The 22,758-nt window shown below is 51.6% G+C and overlaps 1 protein-coding gene across 1 annotated transcript in view; it reads right to left on the reverse strand.

Annotated features, from left to right (window-relative positions):
* The window catches only part of camk2a (calcium/calmodulin-dependent protein kinase II alpha), a gene marked incomplete at its 5' end in the record, with an annotated part of 81,886 nt that extends 59,618 nt beyond the window's left edge, over positions 1-22,268 (reverse strand). Inside the window, 2 exons of the mRNA XM_079248098.1 lie at positions 19,798-19,892; positions 22,207-22,268. Coding sequence (XP_079104224.1) covers positions 19,798-19,892; positions 22,207-22,268 — 157 coding nt within the window. The remainder of the gene's footprint in view (positions 1-19,797; positions 19,893-22,206) is intronic.
* Positions 22,269-22,758: the final 490 nt, after the last annotated feature.

The raw sequence follows: 22,758 nt of genomic DNA on the forward strand, positions 1-22,758 counted from the left end.
CTCCCAACAAGTGTGTGTGTGTGTGTGTGTGTGCGTGTGTGTGTGTGTGTGTGTGTGTGCATGTGTGTGTGTGTGTGTGTGTGTGTGTGCAGGTGGTTCCTCATGGGCTAGCGGTGGCTAACAGGCTGCTGTTACGAAGAAGCTAAAGCTTGTGTGGGTCAGAACCAGAACTGATCAGCTGAGAAACAAAGTTGGACCGACTCAGTTTCAGCTGCAAATCAGGACCCGGTTCAGAGAAAAGATGATGTTAGGACCACAGGAAACCAGGACCACAGGGAACCAGGACCACAGGGAACCAGGACCACAGGGAACCAGGACCACAGGAAACCAGGACCACAGGAAACCAGGACCACAGGGAACCAGGACCACAGGGAACCAGGACCACAGGGAACCAGGACCACAGGAAACCAGGACCACAGGGAACCAGGACCACAGGGAACCAGGACCACAGGGAACCAGGACCACAGGGAACCAGGACCACAGGAAACCAGGACCACAGGGAACCAGGACCACAGGAAACCAGGACCACAGGGAACCAGGACCACAGGAAACCAGGACCACAGGAAACCAGGACCACAGGGAACCAGGACCACAGGGAACCAGGACCACAGGAAACCAGGACCACAGGGAACCAGGACCACAGGAAACCAGGACCACAGGAAACCAGGACCACAGGGAACCAGGACCACAGGGAACCAGGACCACAGGAAACCAGGACCACAGGAAACCAGGACCACAGGGAACCAGGACCACAGGAAACCAGGACCACAGGAAACCAGGACCACAGGGAACCAGGACCACAGGGAACCAGGACCACAGGAAACCAGGACCACAGGGAACCAGGACCACAGGGAACCAGGACCACAGGAAACCAGGACCACAGGGAACCAGGACCACAGGGAACCAGGACCACAGGGAACCAGGACCACAGGAAACCAGGACCACAGGGAACCAGGACCACAGGGAACCAGGACCACAGGAAACCAGGACCACAGGGAACCAGGACCACAGGAAACCAGGACCACAGGGAACCAGGACCACAGGAAACCAGGACCACAGGGAACCAGGACCACAGGGAACCAGGACCACAGGGAACCAGGACCACAGGGAACCAGGACCACGGGGAACCAGGACCACAGGGAACCAGGACCACAGGAAACCAGGACCACAGGGAACCAGGACCACAGGAAACCAGGACCACAGGGAACCAGGACCACAGGAAACCAGGACCACAGGAAACCAGGACCACAAGAGACCAGAACCACAAGAGACCAGGACTACAAGAGACCAGGACCACAGGAAACCAGGACCACAGGAAACCAGGACCACAGGGAACCAGGACCACAGGAAACCAGGACCACAGGGAACCAGGACCACAAGAGACCAGGACCACAGGAAACCAGGACCACAGGGAACCAGGACCACAGGAAACCAGGACCACAGGGAACCAGGACCACAGGAAACCAGGACCACAGGGAACCAGGACCACAGGGAACCAGGACCACAGGAAACCAGGACCACAGGGAACCAGGACCACAGGAAACCAGGACCACAGGGAACCAGGACCACAGGGAACCAGGACCACAGGGAACCAGGACCACAGGAAACCAGGACCACAGGGAACCAGGACCACAGGGAACCAGGACCACGGGGAACCAGGACCACGGGGAACCAGGACCACGGGGAACCAGGACCACAGGGAACCAGGACCACAGGAAACCAGGACCACAGGGAACCAGGACCACAGGAAACCAGGACCACAGGAAACCAGGACCACAAGAGACCAGAACCACAAGAGACCAGGACTACAAGAGACCAGGACCACAGGAAACCAGGACCACAAGAGACCAGGACTACAAGAGACCAGGACCACAGGGAACCAGGACCACAAGAGACCAGAACCACAAGAGACCAGAACCACAGGGAACCAGGACCACAAGAGACCAGGACCACAAGAGACCAGAACCACAAGAGACCAGGACCACAGGGAACCAGGACCACAAGAGACCAGGACCACAAGAAACCAGGACCACAGGGAACCAGGACCACAAGAGACCAGGACCACAAGAGACCAGGACCACAAGAGACCAGGACCACAGGAAACCAGGACCACAGGAAACCAGGACCACAGGGAACCAGGACCACAGGAAACCAGGACCACAGGGAACCAGGACCACAGGAAACCAGGACCACAGGGAACCAGGACCACAGGAAACCAGGACCACAAGAGACCAGGACCACAGGAAACCAGGACCACAGGGAACCAGGACCACAGGAAACCAGGACCACAGGAAACCAGGACCACAAGAGACCAGGACCACAGGAAACCAGGACCACAGGAAACCAGGACCACAGGAAACCAGGACCACAAGAGACCAGGACCACAGGAAACCAGGACCACAGGAAACCAGGACCACAGGGAACCAGGACCACAGGGAACCAGGACCACAGGAAACCAGGACCACAGGGAACCAGGACCACAGGAAACCAGGACCACGGGGAACCAGGACCACGGGGAACCAGGACCACAGGGAACCAGGACCACAGGAAACCAGGACCACAGGGAACCAGGACCACAGGAAACCAGGACCACAGGGAACCAGGACCACAGGAAACCAGGACCACAGGAAACCAGGACCACAAGAGACCAGAACCACAAGAGACCAGGACTACAAGAGACCAGGACCACAGGAAACCAGGACCACAAGAGACCAGGACTACAAGAGACCAGGACCACAGGGAACCAGGACCACAAGAGACCAGAACCACAAGAGACCAGAACCACAAGAGACCAGGACCACAGGGAACCAGGACCACAAGAGACCAGGACCACAAGAGACCAGGACCACAGGAAACCAGGACCACAGGAAACCAGGACCACAGGAAACCAGGACCACAAGAGACCAGGACCACAGGAAACCAGGACCACAGGGAACCAGGACCACAGGGAACCAGGACCACAGGGAACCAGGACCACAGGAAACCAGGACCACAGGGAACCAGGACCACAGGAAACCAGTACCACAGGGAACCAGGAACACAGGAAACCAGGACCACAGGAAACCAGGACCACAGGAAACCAGGACCACAGGGAACCAGGACCACAGGAAACCAGGACCACAGGGAACCAGGACCACAGGGAACCAGGACCACAGGGAACCAGGACCACAGGGAACCAGGACCACAGGAAACCAGGACCACAGGGAACCAGGACCACAGGAAACCAGGACCACAGGGAACCAGGACCACAGGAAACCAGGACCACAGGGAACCAGGACCACAGGGAACCAGGACCACAGGAAACCAGGACCACAGGGAACCAGGACCACAGGGAACCAGGACCACAGGGAACCAGGACCACAGGAAACCAGGACCACAGGAAACCAGGACCACAGGAAACCAGGACCACAGGAAACCAGGACCACAGGAAACCAGGACCACAGGGAACCAGGACCACAGGAAACCAGGACCACAGGGAACCAGGACCACAGGGAACCAGGACCACAGGAAACCAGGACCACAAGGAACCAGGACCACAGGAAACCAGGACCACAGGGAACCAGGACCACAGGAAACCAGGACCACAGGGAACCAGGACCACAGGAAACCAGGACCACAGGAAACCAGGACCACAGGGAACCAGGACCACAGGAAACCAGGACCACAGGGAACCAGGACCACAGGGAACCAGGACCACAGGAAACCAGGACCACAGGGAACCAGGACCACACGAAACCAGGACCACAGGGAACCAGGAACACAGGAAACCAGGACCACAGGGAACCAGGACCACAGGGAACCAGGACCACAGGAAACCAGAACCACAGGAAACCAGGACCACAGGGAACCAGGACCACAGGAAACCAGGACCACAGGAAACCAGGACCACAGGGAACCAGGACCACAGGAAACCAGGACCACAGGGAACCAGGACCATAGGAAACCAGGACCACAGGAAACCAGGACCACAAGAGACCAGGACCACAAGAGACCAGAACCACAAGAGACCAGGACTACAAGAGACCAGGACCACAGGAAACCAGGACCACAAGAGACCAGGACTACAAGAGACCAGGACCACAGGGAACCAGGACCACAAGAGACCAGAACCACAAGAGACCAGAACAACAAGAGACCAGAACCACAGGGAACCAGGACCACAAGAGACCAGGACCACAAGAGACCAGAACCACAAGAGACCAGGACCACAGGGAACCAGGACCACAAGAGACCAGGACCACAAGAGACCAGGACCACAGGGAACCAGGACCACAAGAGACCAGGACCACAAGAGACCAGGACTACAAGAGACCAGGACCACAAGAGACCAGGACCACAGGAAACCAGGACCACAGGGAACCAGGACCACAGGAAACCAGGACCACAGGAAACCAGGACCACAGGGAACCAGGACCACAGGAAACCAGGACCACAGGGAACCAGGACCACAGGAAACCAGGACCACAAGAGACCAGGACCACAGGAAACCAGGACCACAGGAAACCAGGACCACAGGGAACCAGGACCACAGGAAACCAGGACCAAAGGAAACCAGGACCAAAGGAAACCAGGACCACAAGAGACCAGGACCACAGGAAACCAGGACCACAGGAAACCAGGACCACAGGAAACCAGGACCACAGGAAACCAGGACCACAGGGAACCAGGACCACAGGAAACCAGGACCACAGGGAACCAGGACCACAGGAAACCAGGACCACAGGGAACCAGGACAACAGGGAACCAGGACCACAGGGAACCAGGACCACAGGAAACCAGGACCACAGGGAACCAGGACCACAAGAAACCAGGACCACAGGAAACCAGGACCACAAGAGACCAGGACCACAAGAGACCAGAACCACAAGAGACCAGGACTACAAGAGACCAGGACCACAGGAAACCAGGACCACAAAAGACCAGGACCACAAGAGACCAGGACCACAAGAGACCAGAACCACAAGAGACCAGGACTACAAGAGACCAGGACCACAGGAAACCAGGACCACAAGAGACCAGGACTACAAGAGACCAGGACCACAGGGAACCAGGACCACAAGAGACCAGAACCACAAGAGACCAGAACCACAGGGAACCAGGACCACAAGAGACCAGGACCACAAGAGACCAGAACCACAAGAGACCAAAACCACAAGGAACCAGGACCACAAGAGACCAGAACCACAAGAGACCAGAACCACAAGAGACCAGAACCACAAGAGACCAGGACCACAGGGAACCAGGACCACAAGAGACCAGAACCACAAGAGACCAGAACCACAAGAGACCAGAACCACAAGAGACCAGGACCACAGGGAACCAGGACCACAAGAGACCAGGACCACAAGAGACCAGGACCACAGGGAACCAGGACCACAAGAGACCAGGACCACAAGAGACCAGGACTACAAGAGACCAGGACCACAAGAGACCAGGACCACAGGAAACCAGGACCACAGGGAACCAGGACCACAGGGAACCAGGACCACAGGAAACCAGGACCACAGGGAACCAGGACCACAGGAAACCAGGACCACAGGGAACCAGGACCACAGGAAACCAGGACCACAAGAGACCAGGACCACAGGAAACCAGGACCACAGGAAACCAGGACCACAGGGAACCAGGACCACAGGAAACCAGGACCACAGGAAACCAGGACCAAAGGAAACCAGGACCACAAGAGACCAGGACCACAGGAAACCAGGACCACAGGAAACCAGGACCACAGGGAACCAGGACCACAGGAAACCAGGACCACAGGAAACCAGGACCACAAGAGACCAGGACCACAGGAAACCAGGACCACAGGAAACCAGGACCACAGGGAACCAGGACCACAGGGAACCAGGACCACAGGAAACCAGGACCACAGGGAACAAGGACCACAGGAAACCAGGACCACAGGAAACCAGCACCACAGGGAACCAGGACCACAGGGAACCAGGACCACAGGAAACCAGGACCACAGGGAACCAGGACCAAAGGAAACCAGGACCACAGGGAACCAGGACCACAGGGAACCAGGACCACAGGGAACCAGGACCACAGGAAACCAGGACCACAGGAAACCAGGACCACAGGAACCAGGACCACAGGAAACCAGGACCACAGGAAACCAGGACCACAAGAGACCAGAACCACAAGAGACCAGGACCACAGGGAACCAGGACCACAAGAGACCAGGACCACAAGAGACCAGGACCACAGGGAACCAGGACCACAGGGAACCAGGACCACAGGAAACCAGGACCACAGGGAACCAGGACCACAGGGAACCAGGACCACAGGAAACCAGGACCACAGGGAACCAGGACCACAGGAAACCAGGACCACAGGGAACCAGGACCACAGGAAACCAGGACCACAGGGAACCAGGACAACAGGGAACCAGGACCACAGGGAACCAGGACCACAGGAAACCAGGACCACAAGAGACCAGGACCACAAGAGACCAGAACCACAAGAGACCAGGACTACAAGAGACCAGGACCACAGGAAACCAGGACCACAAAAGACCAGGACCACAAGAGACCAGGACCACAAGAGACCAGAACCACAAGAGACCAGGACTACAAGAGACCAGGACCACAGGAAACCAGGACCACAAGAGACCAGGACTACAAGAGACCAGGACCACAGGGAACCAGGACCACAAGAGACCAGAACCACAAGAGACCAGAACCACAGGGAACCAGGACCACAAGAGACCAGGACCACAAGAGACCAGAACCACAAGAGACCAAAACCACAAGGAACCAGGACCACAAGAGACCAGAACCACAAGAGACCAGAACCACAAGAGACCAGAACCACAGGGAACCAGGACCACAAGAGACCAGAACCACAAGAAACCAGAACCACAAGAGACCAGAACCACAGGGAACAAGGACCACAAGAGACCAGGACCACAGGGAACCAGAACCACAGGAAACCAGGACACCAAGAGACCAGAACCACAGGGAACCAGGACCACAAGAGACCAGGACCACAAGAGACCAGGACCACAGGGAACCAGGACCACAAGAGACCAGGACCACAAGAGACCAGAACCACAAGAGACCAGAACCACAGGAAACCAGGACCACAAGAGACCAGGACTACAAGAGACCAGGACCACAGGAAACCAGGACCACAAGAGACCAGAACCACAAGAGACCAGGACCACAAGAGACCAGGACCACAAAAGACCAGGACCACAAGAGACCAGAACCACGACAACACGAGACCAGGACGACAAGAGACCAGGATCACAGGGAACCAGGACCACAAGAGACCAGGACCACAAGAGGCCAGGACCACAAAAGACCAGAACCACAGAGAACCAGGACCACAAGAGACCAGGACCACAAGAGACCGGGACCACAAGAGACCGGGACTACAGGAAACCAGGACCACAAGAGACCAGAACCACAAGAGACCGGGACCACAAGAGACCAGGACCACAAGAGACCAGAACCACAAGAGACCGGAACCACAAGAGACCAGGACCACAGGAGACCAGGACCACAGGAGACCAGGACCACAAGAAACCAGGACCACAAGAGACCAAGACCACAAGAGACCAAGACCACAGGAAACAAAGACCACAAGAGACCAGAACCACAAGAGACCAGGACCACAGGAAACCAGAACCACAAGAGACCAGGACAAGAGGAAACCAGGACCAGAGGAAACCAGGACCACAAGACACCAGAACCACAGGGAACCACGACCAGAGGAAACCAGGACCATAAGAGACCAGGACCACAAGAGACCAGAACCACAGGACACCAGGACCACAAGAGACAAGGACCATAAGAGACCAGGATCACAGGGAACCAGGACCACAAGAGACCAGAACCACGACAACAAGAGACCAGGACCAAAAGAGACCAGGATCACAGGGAACCAGGACCACAAGAGACCAGAACCACAAGAGGCCAGGACCACAAGAGACCAGAACCACAGGGAACCAGGACCACAAGAGACCAGAACCACAAGAGACCAGGACCACAAGAGACCAGGACAACAGGAAACCAGGACCATAAGAGACCAGAACCACAAGAGACCAGAACCACAGGGAACCACAACCAGAGGAAACCAGGACCACAGGAAACGAGGACCACAGGAAACCAGGACCACAAGAGACCAGGACAACAGGAAACCAGGACCACAAGAGACCAGGACCACAACAGACCAGGACCACACGAGACCAGGATCACAGGGAACCAGGACCACAAGAGACCAGAACCACAAGAGACCAGAACTACGACAACAAGAGACCAGGACCACAAGAGACCAGGATTACAGGGAACCAGGACCACAAAAGACCAGGACCACAAGAGACCATGAACACAAAGGGCCAGGACGACAAAAGACCAGAACCAAAGGGAACCAGGACCACAAGAGACCAGAACCACAAGAGACCAGGACCACAAGAGACCGGGACCATAGGGAACCACGACCAAAAGAGACCAGGACCACAGGAAACCAGGACCACAGGAAACCAGGACCACAAGAGACCAGAACCACAAGAGACCAGGACCACAAGAGACCGGGACCATAGGGAACCACGACCACAAGAGACCAGAACCACAAGAGACCAGAACCACGACAACAAGAGACCAGGACCACAGGAGACCAGGATCACAGGGAACCAGGACCACAAGAGACCAGGACCACAAGAGACCAGGACCACAAGAGGCCAGGACCACAAAAGACCAGAACCACAGGGAACCAGGACCACAAGAGACCAGAACCACAAGAGACCAGGACCACAAGAGACCGGGACTAGAGAGACCAGAACCACAGGAAACCAGGACCACAAAAGACCAGGACCACAAGAGACCAGGACCATAGGGAACCAGGACCACAAGAGACCAGGACCACAAGAGACCAGGACCACAAGAGACCGGGACCATAGGGAACCAGGACCACAAGAGACCAGGACCACAAGAGACCAGAACCACAGGAAACTAGGACCACAGGAAACCAGGACCACAAGAGACCAGGACCACAAGAGACAAGAACCACAAGAGACAGGGACCACAAGAGACCAGGACCACAGGAAACCAGGACCACAAGAGACCAGAACCACAAGAGACCAGAACCACAGGGAACCACGACCAGATAAAAACCAGGACCACAGGAAACCAGGTCCACAAGAGACCAGGACCACAAGAGACCAGGACCACAAGAGACCAGAACCACAAGAGACCAGGACCACAAGAGACCGGGACCATAGGGAACCACGACCACAAGAGACCAGGACCACAGGAAACCAGGACCACAAGAGACCAGAACCACAAGAGACCAGGACCACAAGAGACCGGGACCATAGGGAACCAGGACCACAAGAGACCAGGACCACAGGAAACCAGGACCAGGGGAAACCAGAACCACAACAGACCAGGACCACAAGAGACCAGAACCACAGGAAACCAGGACCATAGGAAAGCAGTACCACAAGAGACCAGGACCAGAGGAAACCAGGACTACAAGAGACCAGGACCACAAGAGACCAGAACGACAAGAGACCAGAACCACAAGAGACCAGGACCACAAGAGACCAGGACCACAAGAGACCAGGACCACAACAGACCAGAACCACAAGAGACCAGGACCAAAAAAACCAGGACTAGAGAGACCAGAACCACAGGAAACCAGGACCATAGGAAAGCAGTACCACAGGAAACTAGGACCACAAGAGACCAGGACCACAAGAGACCAGAACCATAGGGAACCAGGACCACAAGAGACCAGGACCACAAGAGACCAGGACCACAAGAGACCGGGACCATAGGGAACCAGGACCACAAGAGACCAGGACCACAGGAAACCAGGACCACAAGAGACCAGAACCACAAGAGACCAGGACCACAAGAGACCGGGACCATAGGGAACCAGGACCACAAGAGACCAGGACCACAGGAAACCAGGACCAGGGGAAACCAGAACCACAACAGACCAGGACCACAAGAGACCAGAACCACAGGAAACCAGGACCATAGGAAAGCAGTACCACAAGAGACCAGGACCACAAGAGACCAGAACGACAAGAGACCAGAACCACAAGAGACCAGGACCACAAGAGACCAGGACCACAAAAGACCAGGACCACAAGAGACCAGGACCACAAGAGACCAGAACCACAAGAGACCAGGACCAAAAAAACCAGGACTAGAGAGACCAGAACCACAGGAAACCAGGACCACAAAAGACCAGGACCACAAGAGACCAGGACCATAGGGAACCAGGACCACAAGAGACCAGGACCACAAGAGACCAGGACCACAAGAGACCGGGACCATAGGGAACCAGGACCACAAGAGACCAGGACCACAAGAGACCAGAACCACAGGAAACTAGGACCACAGGAAACCAGGACCACAAGAGACCAGGACCACAAGAGACAAGAACCACAAGAGACAGGGACCACAAGAGACCAGGACCACAGGAAACCAGGACCACAAGAGACCAGAACCACAAGAGACCAGAACCACAGGGAACCACGACCAGATAAAAACCAGGACCACAGGAAACCAGGACCACAAGAGACCAGGACCACAAGAGACCAGGACCACAAGAGACCAGAACCACAAGAGACCAGGACCACAAGAGACCGGGACCATAGGGAACCACGACCACAAGAGACCAGGACCACAGGAAACCAGGACCACAAGAGACCAGAACCACAAGAGACCAGGACCACAAGAGACCGGGACCATAGGGAACCAGGACCACAAGAGACCAGGACCACAGGAAACCAGGACCAGGGGAAACCAGAACCACAACAGACCAGGACCACAAGAGACCAGAACCACAGGAAACCAGGACCATAGGAAAGCAGTACCAAAAGAGACCAGGACCAGAGGAAACCAGGACTACAAGAGACCAGGACCACAAGAGACCAGAACGACAAGAGACCAGAACCACAAGAGACCAGGACCACAAGAGACCAGGACCACAAAAGACCAGGACCACAAGAGACCAGGACCACAAGAGACCAGAACCACAAGAGACCAGGACCAAAAAAACCAGGACTAGAGAGACCATAACCACAGGAAACCAGGACCACAAAAGACCAGGACCACAAGAGACCAGGACCATAGGGAACCAGGACCACAAGAGACCAGGACCACAAGAGACCAGGACCACAAGAGACCGGGACCATAGGGAACCAGGACCACAAGAGACCAGGACCACAAGAGACCAGAACCACAGGAAATTAGGACCACAGGAAACCAGGACCACAAGAGACCAGGACCACAAGAGACAAGAACCACAAGAGACAGGGACCACAAGAGACCAGGACCACAGGAAACCAGGACCACAAGAGACCAGGACCACAGGAGACCAGAACCACAAGAGACCAGAACCACAGGGAACCACGACCAGATAAAAACCAGGACCACAGGAAACCAGGACCACAAGAGACCAGGACCACAAGAGACCAGGACCACAAGAGACCAGAACCACAGGAAACCAGGACCACAAGAGACCAGGACCACAAGAGACCGGAACCACAAGAGACCAGGACCACAAGAGACCAGGACCACAAGAGACCAGAACCACAAGAGACCAGGACCACAAGAGACCGGGACCATAGGGAACCGGGACCACAAGAGACCAGGACCACAGGAAACCAGGACCACAGGAAACCAGGACCATAAGAGACCAGAACCACAAGAGACCAGAACCACAGGGAACCACGACCAGAGGAAACCAGGACCACAGGAAACCAGGACCACAAAAGACCAGGACCACAAGAGACCAGGACCACAGGAAACCAGGACCACAAGAGACCAGGACCATAGGGAACCAAGATCACAGGAAACCAGGACCACAAGAGACCAGGACCACAAGAGACCAGGACCACAAGAGACCAGAACCACAAGAGACCAGAACCACAAGAGACCAGGACCACAAGAGACCAGAACCACAAGAGACCAGGATGACAGGGAACCAGGACCACAAGAGACCAGAACCACAAGAGACCAGAACCACGACAACAAGAGACCAGGACCACAAGAGACCAGTATCACAGGGAACCAGGACCACAAGAGCCCAGGAAACCAGTATCCTAGGTGAGTAGAACTAGACCATAATGAAGACAAGTTAAGACATGTTGGGCCTGTCATGGTTTGATTTTCTTCAGGTGAGTCTAAACTGACAGCTGTTCCTCATTCCAGCCTGGAGGATGGAACTGGGGACCGTTTCCAGTTCCAGTCTCCACAAGTCCTTCCAGTCTCCGCCAGTCCTTCCAGTCTCCCCCAGTCCTTCTAGTCTCCCCCTGTCCTTCCAGTCTCCCCCAGTCCTTCCAGTCTCCGCCAGTCCTTCCAGTCTCCCCCAGTCCTTCCAGTCTCCCCCAGTCCTTCCAGTCTCCGCCAGTCCTTCCAGTCTTCCCCTAGTCCTTCTAGTCTCCCCCAGTCCTTCCAGTCTCCCCCAGTCCTTCCAGTCTCCACCAGTCCTTCCAGTCTCCACCAGTCCCTCCAGTCTCCACAAATCCTCACACTTGTCCACATGATGACGAAGACGTGTCCACATGATGACGAAGACTTGTCCACATGATGACGAAGACGTGTCCACATGATGACGAAGACTTGTCCACATGATGACGAAGACTTGTCTACATGATGACGAAGACGTGTCCACATGATGACGAAGACGTGTCCACATGATGACGAAGACGTGTCTACATGATGACGAAGACGTGTCTACATGATGACGAAGACGTGTCCACATGATGACGAAGACTTGTCTACATGATGACGAAGACGTGTCCACATGATGACGAAGACGTGTCCACATGATGACGAAGACGTGTCTACATGATGACGAAGACGTGTCTACATGATGATGAAGACGTGTCCACATGATGACGAAGACGTGTCTACATGATGACGAAGACTTGTCCACATGATGACGAAGACGTGTCTACATGATGACGAAGACGTGTCTACATGATGATGAAGACGTGTCTACATGATGACGAAGACGTGTCCACATGATGACGAAGACTTGTCCACATGATGACGAAGACGTGTCCACATGATGACGAAGACGTGTCTACATGATGACGAAGACGTGTCCACATGATGACGAAGACGTGTCCACATGATGACGAAGACTTGTCTACATGATGACGAAGACGTGTCTACATGATGACGAAGACGTGTCCACATGATGACGAAGACGTGTCCACATGATGACGAAGACGTGTCCACATGATGACGAAGACGTGTCTACATGATGACGAAGACGTGTCCACATGACGAAGACGTGTCTACATGATGACGAAGACGTGTCTACATGATGACGAAGACGTGTCCACATGATGACGAAGACGTGTCCACATGATGACGAAGACGTGTCTACATGATGACGAAGACGTGTCCACATGACGAAGACGTGTCCACATGATGACGAAGACGTGTCCACATGATGACGAAGACGTGTCTACATGATGACGAAGACGTGTCTACATGATGACGAAGACGTGTCCACATGACGAAGACGTGTCTACATGATGACGAAGACGTGTCTACATGATGACGAAGACGTGTCCACATGATGACGAAGACGTGTCTACATGATGACGAAGACGTGTCTACATGATGATGAAGACTTGTCCACATGACGAAGACGTGTCCACATGATGACGAAGACATGTCCACATGATGACGAAGACGTGTCTACATGATGACGAAGACGTGTCCACATGATGACGAAGACGTGTCTACATGATGACGAAGACGTGTCTACATGATGACGAAGACGTGTCCACATGACGAAGACGTGTCTACATGATGACGAAGACGTGTCCACATGATGACGAAGACGTGTCTACATGATGACGAAGACTTGTCCACATGATGACGAAGACGTGTCCACATGATGACGAAGACGTGTCCACATGATGACGAAGACGTGTCCACATGATGACGAAGACGTGTCTACATGATGACGAAGACGTGTCCACATGATGACGAAGACGTGTCTACATGATGACGAAGACGTGTCTACATGATGACGAAGACGTGTCTACATGATGACGAAGACGTGTCCACATGATGACGAAGACTTGTCTACATGATGACGAAGACGTGTCCACATGATGACGAAGACGTGTCCACATGATGACGAAGACGTGTCTACATGATGACGAAGACGTGTCTACATGATGACGAAGACGTGTCCACATGATGACGAAGACTTGTCTACATGATGACGAAGACGTGTCCACATGATGACGAAGACGTGTCCACATGATGACGAAGACGTGTCTACATGATGACGAAGACGTGTCTACATGATGATGAAGACGTGTCCACATGATGACGAAGACGTGTCTACATGATGACGAAGACTTGTCCACATGATGACGAAGACGTGTCTACATGATGACGAAGACGTGTCTACATGATGATGAAGACGTGTCTACATGATGACGAAGACGTGTCCACATGATGACGAAGACTTGTCTACATGATGACGAAGACGTGTCCACATGATGACGAAGACGTGTCTACATGATGACGAAGACGTGTCCACATGATGACGAAGACGTGTCCACATGATGACGAAGACGTGTCCACATGATGACGAAGACGTGTCTACATGATGACGAAGACGTGTCTACATGATGACGAAGACGTGTCTACATGATGACGAAGACGTGTCTACATGATGACGAAGACGTGTCCACATGACGAAGACGTGTCTACATGATGACGAAGACGTGTCTACATGATGACGAAGACGTGTCCACATGATGACGAAGACGTGTCCACATGATGACGAAGACGTGTCTACATGATGACGAAGACGTGTCCACATGACGAAGACGTGTCCACATGATGACGAAGACGTGTCCACATGATGACGAAGACGTGTCTACATGATGACGAAGACGTGTCTACATGATGACGAAGACGTGTCCACATGACGAAGACGTGTCTACATGATGACGAAGACGTGTCTACATGATGACGAAGACGTGTCCACATGATGACGAAGACGTGTCTACATGATGACGAAGACGTGTCTACATGATGATGAAGACGTGTCCACATGACGAAGACGTGTCCACATGATGACGAAGACATGTCCACATGATGACGAAGACGTGTCTACATGATGACGAAGACGTGTCCACATGATGACGAAGACGTGTCTACATGATGACGAAGACGTGTCTACATGATGACGAAGACGTGTCCACATGACGAAGACGTGTCTACATGATGACGAAGACGTGTCCACATGATGACGAAGACGTGTCTACATGATGACGAAGACTTGTCTACATGATGACGAAGACGTGTCCACATGATGACGAAGACGTGTCCACATGATGACGAAGACGTGTCCACATGATGACGAAGACGTGTCTACATGATGACGAAGACGTGTCCACATGATGACGAAGACGTGTCTACATGATGACGAAGACGTGTCTACATGATGACGAAGACGTGTCCACATGATGACGAAGACGTGTCCACATGATGACGAAGACGTGTCTACATGATGACGAAGACTTGTCTACATGATGACGAAGACGTGTCCACATGATGACGAAGACGTGTCTACATGATGACGAAGACGTGTCCACATGATGACGAAGACGTGTCCACATGATGACGAAGACGTGTCCACATGATGACGAAGACGTGTCCACATGATGACGAAGACGTGTCTACATGATGACGAAGACGTGTCCACATGATGACGAAGACGTGTCCACATGATGACGAAGACGTGTCTACATGATGACGAAGACGTGTCCACATGATGACGAAGACGTGTCCACATGATGACGAAGACTTGTCAACATGATGACGAAGACGTGTCTACATGATGACGAAGACGTGTCCACATGATGACGAAGACTTGTCTACATGATGACGAAGACGTGTCCACATGATGACGAAGACGTGTCTACATGATGACGAAGACGTGTCTACATGATGACGAAGACTTGTCCACATGATGACGAAGACGTGTCTACATGATGACGAAGACGTGTCTACATGATGACGAAGACGTGTCTACATGATGACGAAGACGTGTCCACATGATGACGAAGACGTGTCCACATGATGACGAAGACTTGTCTACATGATGACGAAGACGTGTCTACATGATGACGAAGACGTGTCCACATGATGACGAAGACTTGTCTACATGATGACGAAGACTTGTCCACATGATGACGAAGACGTGTCTACATGATGACGAAGACGTGTCTACATGATGACGAAGACGTGTCCACATGATGACGAAGACGTGTCCACATGATGACGAAGACGTGTCTACATGATGACGAAGACGTGTCTACATGATGACGAAGACGTGTCTACATGATGACGAAGACGTGTCCACATGATGACGAAGACGTGTCCACATGATGACGAAGACTTGTCTACATGATGACGAAGACTTGTCTACATGATGACGAAGACGTGTCCACATGATGACGAAGACGTGTCTACATGATGACGAAGACGTGTCCACATGATGACGAAGACGTGTCCACATGATGACGAAGACTTGTCTACATGATGACGAAGACGTGTCCACATGATGACGAAGACGTGTCCACATGATGATGAAGACGTGTCCACATGATGATGAAGACGTGTCCACATGATGATTTCCAGATAGAGGCGAGACAGGGAGAGACGTGGACAGGTGAACAGTCCAGGTGAGCTTCACAGTTGCAGCAGCATCCCTTATGTAAGCAGCTCCACAAGATGCAGTCTGCGTCAACCTTAGGCTGTTGCTAAGCAACGGCAGCAAAGCTTAAACCTGAAAAGGTGACAAATAAATCAGCAAAGAAGCCTCACAGACCCAATCCAGTTCCACAATCCCGATCCAGTTCCACAATCCCGATCCAGTTCCACAACCCCGATCCAGTTCCACAACCCCAATCCAGTTCCACAATCCCGATATAGTTCCACAATCCTGATCCAGTTCCACATCACCGATCCAGTTCCACAATCCCGATATAGTTCCACAATCCCGATCCAGTTCCACAATCCCGATCCAGTTCCACAATCCTGATCCAGTTCCACATCACCGATCCAGTTCCACAATCCCGATATAGTTCCACAATCCCGATCCAGTTCCACAATCCCGATCCAGTTCCACAATCCCGATCCAGTTCCACAATCCCGATATAGTTCCACAATCCTGATCCAGTTCCACATCCCAATCCAGTTCCACAATCCCGATCCAGTTCCACCATCCCGATCCAGTTCCACAACCCCGATCCAGTTCCACATCCCCGATCCAGTTCCACATTTCTGATCCAGTTCCACATCTCTGATCCAGTTCCACATCCCCGATCCAGTTCCACATCCCCGATCCAGTTCCACATCTCTGATCCAGTTCCACATCCCCGATCCAGTTCCATATCCCTGATCCAGTTCCACATTTCTGATCCAGTTCCACATCTCTGATCCAGTTCCACATCCCCGATCCAGTTCCACATCCCCGATCCAGTTCCACATCTCTGATCCAGTTCCACATCCCCGATCCAGTTCCACAATCCCGATATAGTTCCACAACCCTGATCCAGTTCCACATCCCGATCCAGTTCCACAATCCCAATATAGTTCCACAATCCTGATCCAGTTCCACATCCCCGATCCAGTTCCACAATCCCGATATAGTTCCACAACCCCGATCCAGTTCCACAACCCCGATCCAGTTCCACCATCCCGATCCAGTTCCACAACCCCGATCCAGTTCCACAATCCCGATCCAGTTCCACCATCCCGATCCAGTTCCACATCCCCGATCCAGTTCCACAACCCCGATCCAGTTCCATATCCCTGATCCAGTTCCACATTTCTGATCCAGTTCCACATCTCTGATCCAGTTCCACATCCCCGATCCAGTTCCACATCCCCGATCCAGTTCCACATCTCTGATCCAGTTCCACATCCCCGATCCAGTTCCACAATCCCGATATAGTTCCACAACCCTGATCCAGTTCCACATCCCGATCCAGTTCCACAATCCCAATATAGTTCCACAATCCTGATCCAGTTCCACATCCCCGATCCAGTTCCACAATCCCGATATAGTTCCACAACCCCGATCCAGTTCCACAACCCCGATCCAGTTCCACCATCCCGATCCAGTTCCACAACCCCGATCCAGTTCCACAACCCCGATCCAGTTCCACATCCCTGATCCAGTTCCACAACCCCGATCCAGTTCCATATCCCCGATCCAGTTCCACATCTCTGATCCAGTTCCACATCTCTGATCCAATTCCACATCTCTGATCCAGTTCCACAATCCCTATCCAGTTCCACATCCCCGATCCAGTTCCACATCTCTGATCCAGTTCCACATCCCCGATCCAATTCCACATCTCTGATCCAATTCCACATCTCTGATCCAGTTCCACATCTCTGATCCAGTTCCACATCCCCGATCCAATTCCACATCTCTGATCCAGTTCCACATCTCTGATCCAGTTCCACATCCCCGATCCAATTCCACATCTCTGATCCAGTTCCACATCTCTGATCCAGTTCCACATCCCCGATCCAATTCCACATCCCCGATCCAGTTCCACATCTCCGATCCAGTTCCACATTGGGGCGGCTGTAGCTCAGGAGGAAGAGCAGTTGTCCTTCAACTGGTAAGTTGGGGGATCAAAGCTCGGTGAAATGCCGAAGTGTCCTAGGGCAAGACACTGAACCCCAAACTGCCCCCCGATGTGCCTATCGGGGTATGAGTGTGTTGAGTGAGTGTATGGGTGAATGTGACAAGTAGTGTAAAGCGCTTTGAGTGGTCTGTATGACTAGAAAAGCGCTATAGAAGTACAAGTCCATTTACCATTTACCACATCTCTGTACCACGGCACAGCCCAGGCACGTTTGACTGCCATATTGTGGTGGGATTGGGAGAGAATTTTTTTTTTTCACTCGCCCATTTAAAAGTAATTCAATCTGGAAGTTCGGCATATTTAGGGGCGTGTCCTTTTGATTGACAGGTACCCAATCTCCCGCTTGAAGTAAGAAGAACGTAGAACAACTGCGGTTTTTAGCCGGTTGATTTAGCTTTAGCCCGCTTACCTCCGTTAGCTGGTTAGCTCTTGTTATCTCCGGGTTAGCTCGGTTAGCTCTTAGCTACAGAAAGCTCGGAGTTCGCTTGATGTCAATCATCCACCATGACGCTCACAGCCCCCCTCTCAGCTCCACCTCTTTGCCCATATTTGTATTTTCCAGGTGAGACGACACGCATGCCCCTGCCAAGATGGTGATGGTAGGAACCGCCCACCGAGCTTCAATTCAGCTCTTCAGAAACCTACGGGTGATGTCATGGAGGCTCCGCCCATCTTTTATATACAGTCTAAACTTACAACTCATGCTAACATGCTAACACTATATTTACACTTTTCTAAAAGAGACATCATTGGTTACCTTCAGCAGCTCTGTCGTCGGTAAACCTTTATGTCTGACATGTAACCCACCTTCAGTCTGGTTCTGGGAGATTCTGGTCTAAACTGGGTCTAATGGATGAAAAAAATGGTTTTTTTCAGAAGCTGGTTTTATCCTTTAGCTTTTCAGTTTTTAATTGGACAAATGTGGATCTCAGGCCGATGACATTTCAGACATCAGAGACGGTGGTGTTGTCGCTGTGAATCATGAGGTCTGGTGACTTCCAGTCTGACGCTGAAGAACCAAACTGAACTGGTTTCCTAATCTACCTGCAAATCAGCACACATGTTGTGACCCAGAGACCTTTCTGAGAGCGCTGGCATTGCAATGCATTGAGTCCTGAGGTTCTCACCTCTGGCGGACAGTTTCTTGGTGTTGATGATCTTGGCGGCAAACTCCTGACCCGACAGAACCTTCACACAGCGGCGCACCACTGAAAACGCTCCCCTGGAAACAGCAGCAAAAGAAACCAATCAGAAGACAGAGGAAGGCTCCTGGCTTCCTGTAGTCTTGTAGGCTGCAGGGTCATGTGACACATCAGATATTACTGTTGTCCACAGGAAGCAACTGAGACGTGTCCAGCTCAATTCTAAATGTCTTGATCAAAAAAGTTGCTTTATTGACCACAACTGGATCAGGACTAAGATCTGAATCTGTCAGTAAGCTCCCAACAGAACCGGTTTAACCTGGATCTTTAGACTCATCATTGATTCCAGTTGCTTTAGTTTCATATGAAAACCAGCAAAGATCAGAACCGAGACCTGAGCCAGAATGTGAGAGATGGTTCTAAACTTTCAGCTGATCCATTTACTGCTGGGCCAATCCTCATCAGAAATGGTCTCCATGACAACATGACTGTCAATCAGCCAGGAAAGGCTGAGGTCACATGACCCAAGAACTGAACTGACGACCAGAACTGAAGAAGTAGGGAGCTGTTCAGGACCAACACCTGGACCTGATGGGGAGGGAGGGAGGGAGGGAGGGAGGGAAGGAAGGAAGGAAGGAAGGAAGGAAGGAAGGAAGGAAGGAAGAAAGAAAGAAAGAAAGAAAGAAAGAAAGAAAGAAAGAAAGAAAGAAAGAAAGAAAGAAAGAAAGAAAGAAAGAAAGAAAGAAAGAAAGAAAGACAGACAGACAGACAGACAGACAGACAGACAGACAGACAGACAGACAGAAAGAATTGATTATTGGTTCTAAATCCTGATGAGGGGATGCTTGTGAGGCGATCAATCAGTGAGATATTGATGATTGGTTGAATAAGAGAAACTGCAGGAAGATTCTTCCTCCTACATGATGTTATGTAACAGATCTGCCATGAGATCGTCTGTTAGTGTGGAGGAGGAGAGAAGGACGGGCCATCCATCCATCCTTCCATTCTTTCATCCATACATCTATTCATCCATCCATCATCCATCCATCCATCCATCATCTTATCCATCCATCCATCATCTTATCCATCCATCCATCCACCAGCTTATCCATCCATCATCCATCCATCCATCCATCCATCCACCAGCTTATCCATCCATCATCCATCCATCCATCCACCAGCTTATCCATCCATCATCCATCCATCCATCCATCCATCCATCATCTTATCCATCCATCCATCCACCAGCTTATCCATCCATCATCCATCCATCCATCCATCCATCCATCCATCCACCAGCTTATCCATCCATCATCCATCCATCCATCCATCCATCAGCTTATCCATCCATCATCCATTCTTCATCCATCCCTCTGTGCATTCATCCATTCATACATGCATCATCCACCCATCCATTATCCATCCATCAATCCATCCATCAGCCATTATCTATCTATCATCCATCCATCATCCATTCATGCATCATTCATCCATCAATCCATCCATCCATCCATTCATTATCTATCCATCCATTATCCATCCATTATCTATCCATTCATCAATCCATCCGTCAGACATTATCTATCTATCTATCCATCCATCCATCCATCCATCATTCATTAGTCCATCCATCCATTATCAATCCATCTATCCATTAATCCATCCATCCATCCATCCATCATTCATTAGTCCATCCATCCATTATCAATCCATCTATCCATTAATCCATCCATCCATCCATTATCTATCCATCAATCCATTATTTATCCATTCATTCATCCATCAATTGTCCATCTATCAATCATTCATTCCATCCATCCATTATCCATCCATCCATCAATCTATCCATTATCCCCATTCATTCTATCATCTTTGATTAAAATGAACAGTGCTTCGTAATATAATTTAATTAAGATTATATGAATCTTGGTACTATTTTTGCATATATTAAATATGTGACAAAAATTTATAAGTTACAAAAACTTTAAATATAAAAATGAAAATAAAATTGATAATCTGAAAACTTGATACAAATATTTAGTTAATATGAATGAATATGTAATAAAATAGTGCAAAATATTAAAATACGTGAAAATATTTAGAAAATGTTTAAACTGAACATCATGAACATTAAATTTAAACTACATGTTCATGGTGGAATATTTTTGTTATATTTTTCAGAAAAGACAAAAGAAAAAGAAAATTATCAAAAAAATGTGATTTAAAAACTATACATAATCAATACGTTGAGCTGATTATTGAATGTTAATTTGATTTTTCTGAAACATCAACATTTTCATTATTTTGATTAATTCTGAGATAAAATAGCGGTCCTGTTTCTTCTATCTGAGCTACAGCAATGAGGATGAGTAGGAGGAAGAAGGTGATACTCACTTTCCCAGCTCCTCGTACAGCTGATACTCCTCAGTGAAACGGGTGCAGATGACCGTTGCCATGGTGACCCGGCAGGATGAGGGTCAAAGGGCTCCCTGTGGTCGGTTGCTGAGGACGATGATGTTGAAGATGATGATGAAGAGTTACAGCTGTCTGTCAGATGAATGAGAGACGGAGAAGAAGCAGTGAAGAAGAGGAGGAGGAAGAGTTTGGCTGTTGACCGAAGAGAAGAAGAGGATGGAGGGATGAGTGGTAAGGAGGAAGAGTGGCGTTTCTCCGTCTGTCTCAGACGATCTGCAGCTGCGAGGACGAGCGAGCGAAGCTTTGAGAGGCTCGGCTCGCACGCCCACTGCGCTGTCAGCCAATCACAGGCCGGGAATCCCAAAAACAGCATCGCCATGGTAACTGCATCTTCAGTCTGAGCCTATGGACCACAGAATGACATGAAGGCCTGGGCGTCTGGGTCCTGGTCTACGCTGGTCTACGGGGTCCTGGTCTACGCTGGTCTACGGGGTCCTGGTCTACGCTGGTCTACGGGGTCCTGGTCTATGG

The sequence above is a fragment of the Telmatherina bonti genome, assembly GCF_933228915.1.
Source record: "Telmatherina bonti genome assembly, chromosome: 10".
In the NCBI taxonomy this organism is placed as follows: Eukaryota; Metazoa; Chordata; class Actinopteri; order Atheriniformes; family Telmatherinidae; genus Telmatherina; species Telmatherina bonti.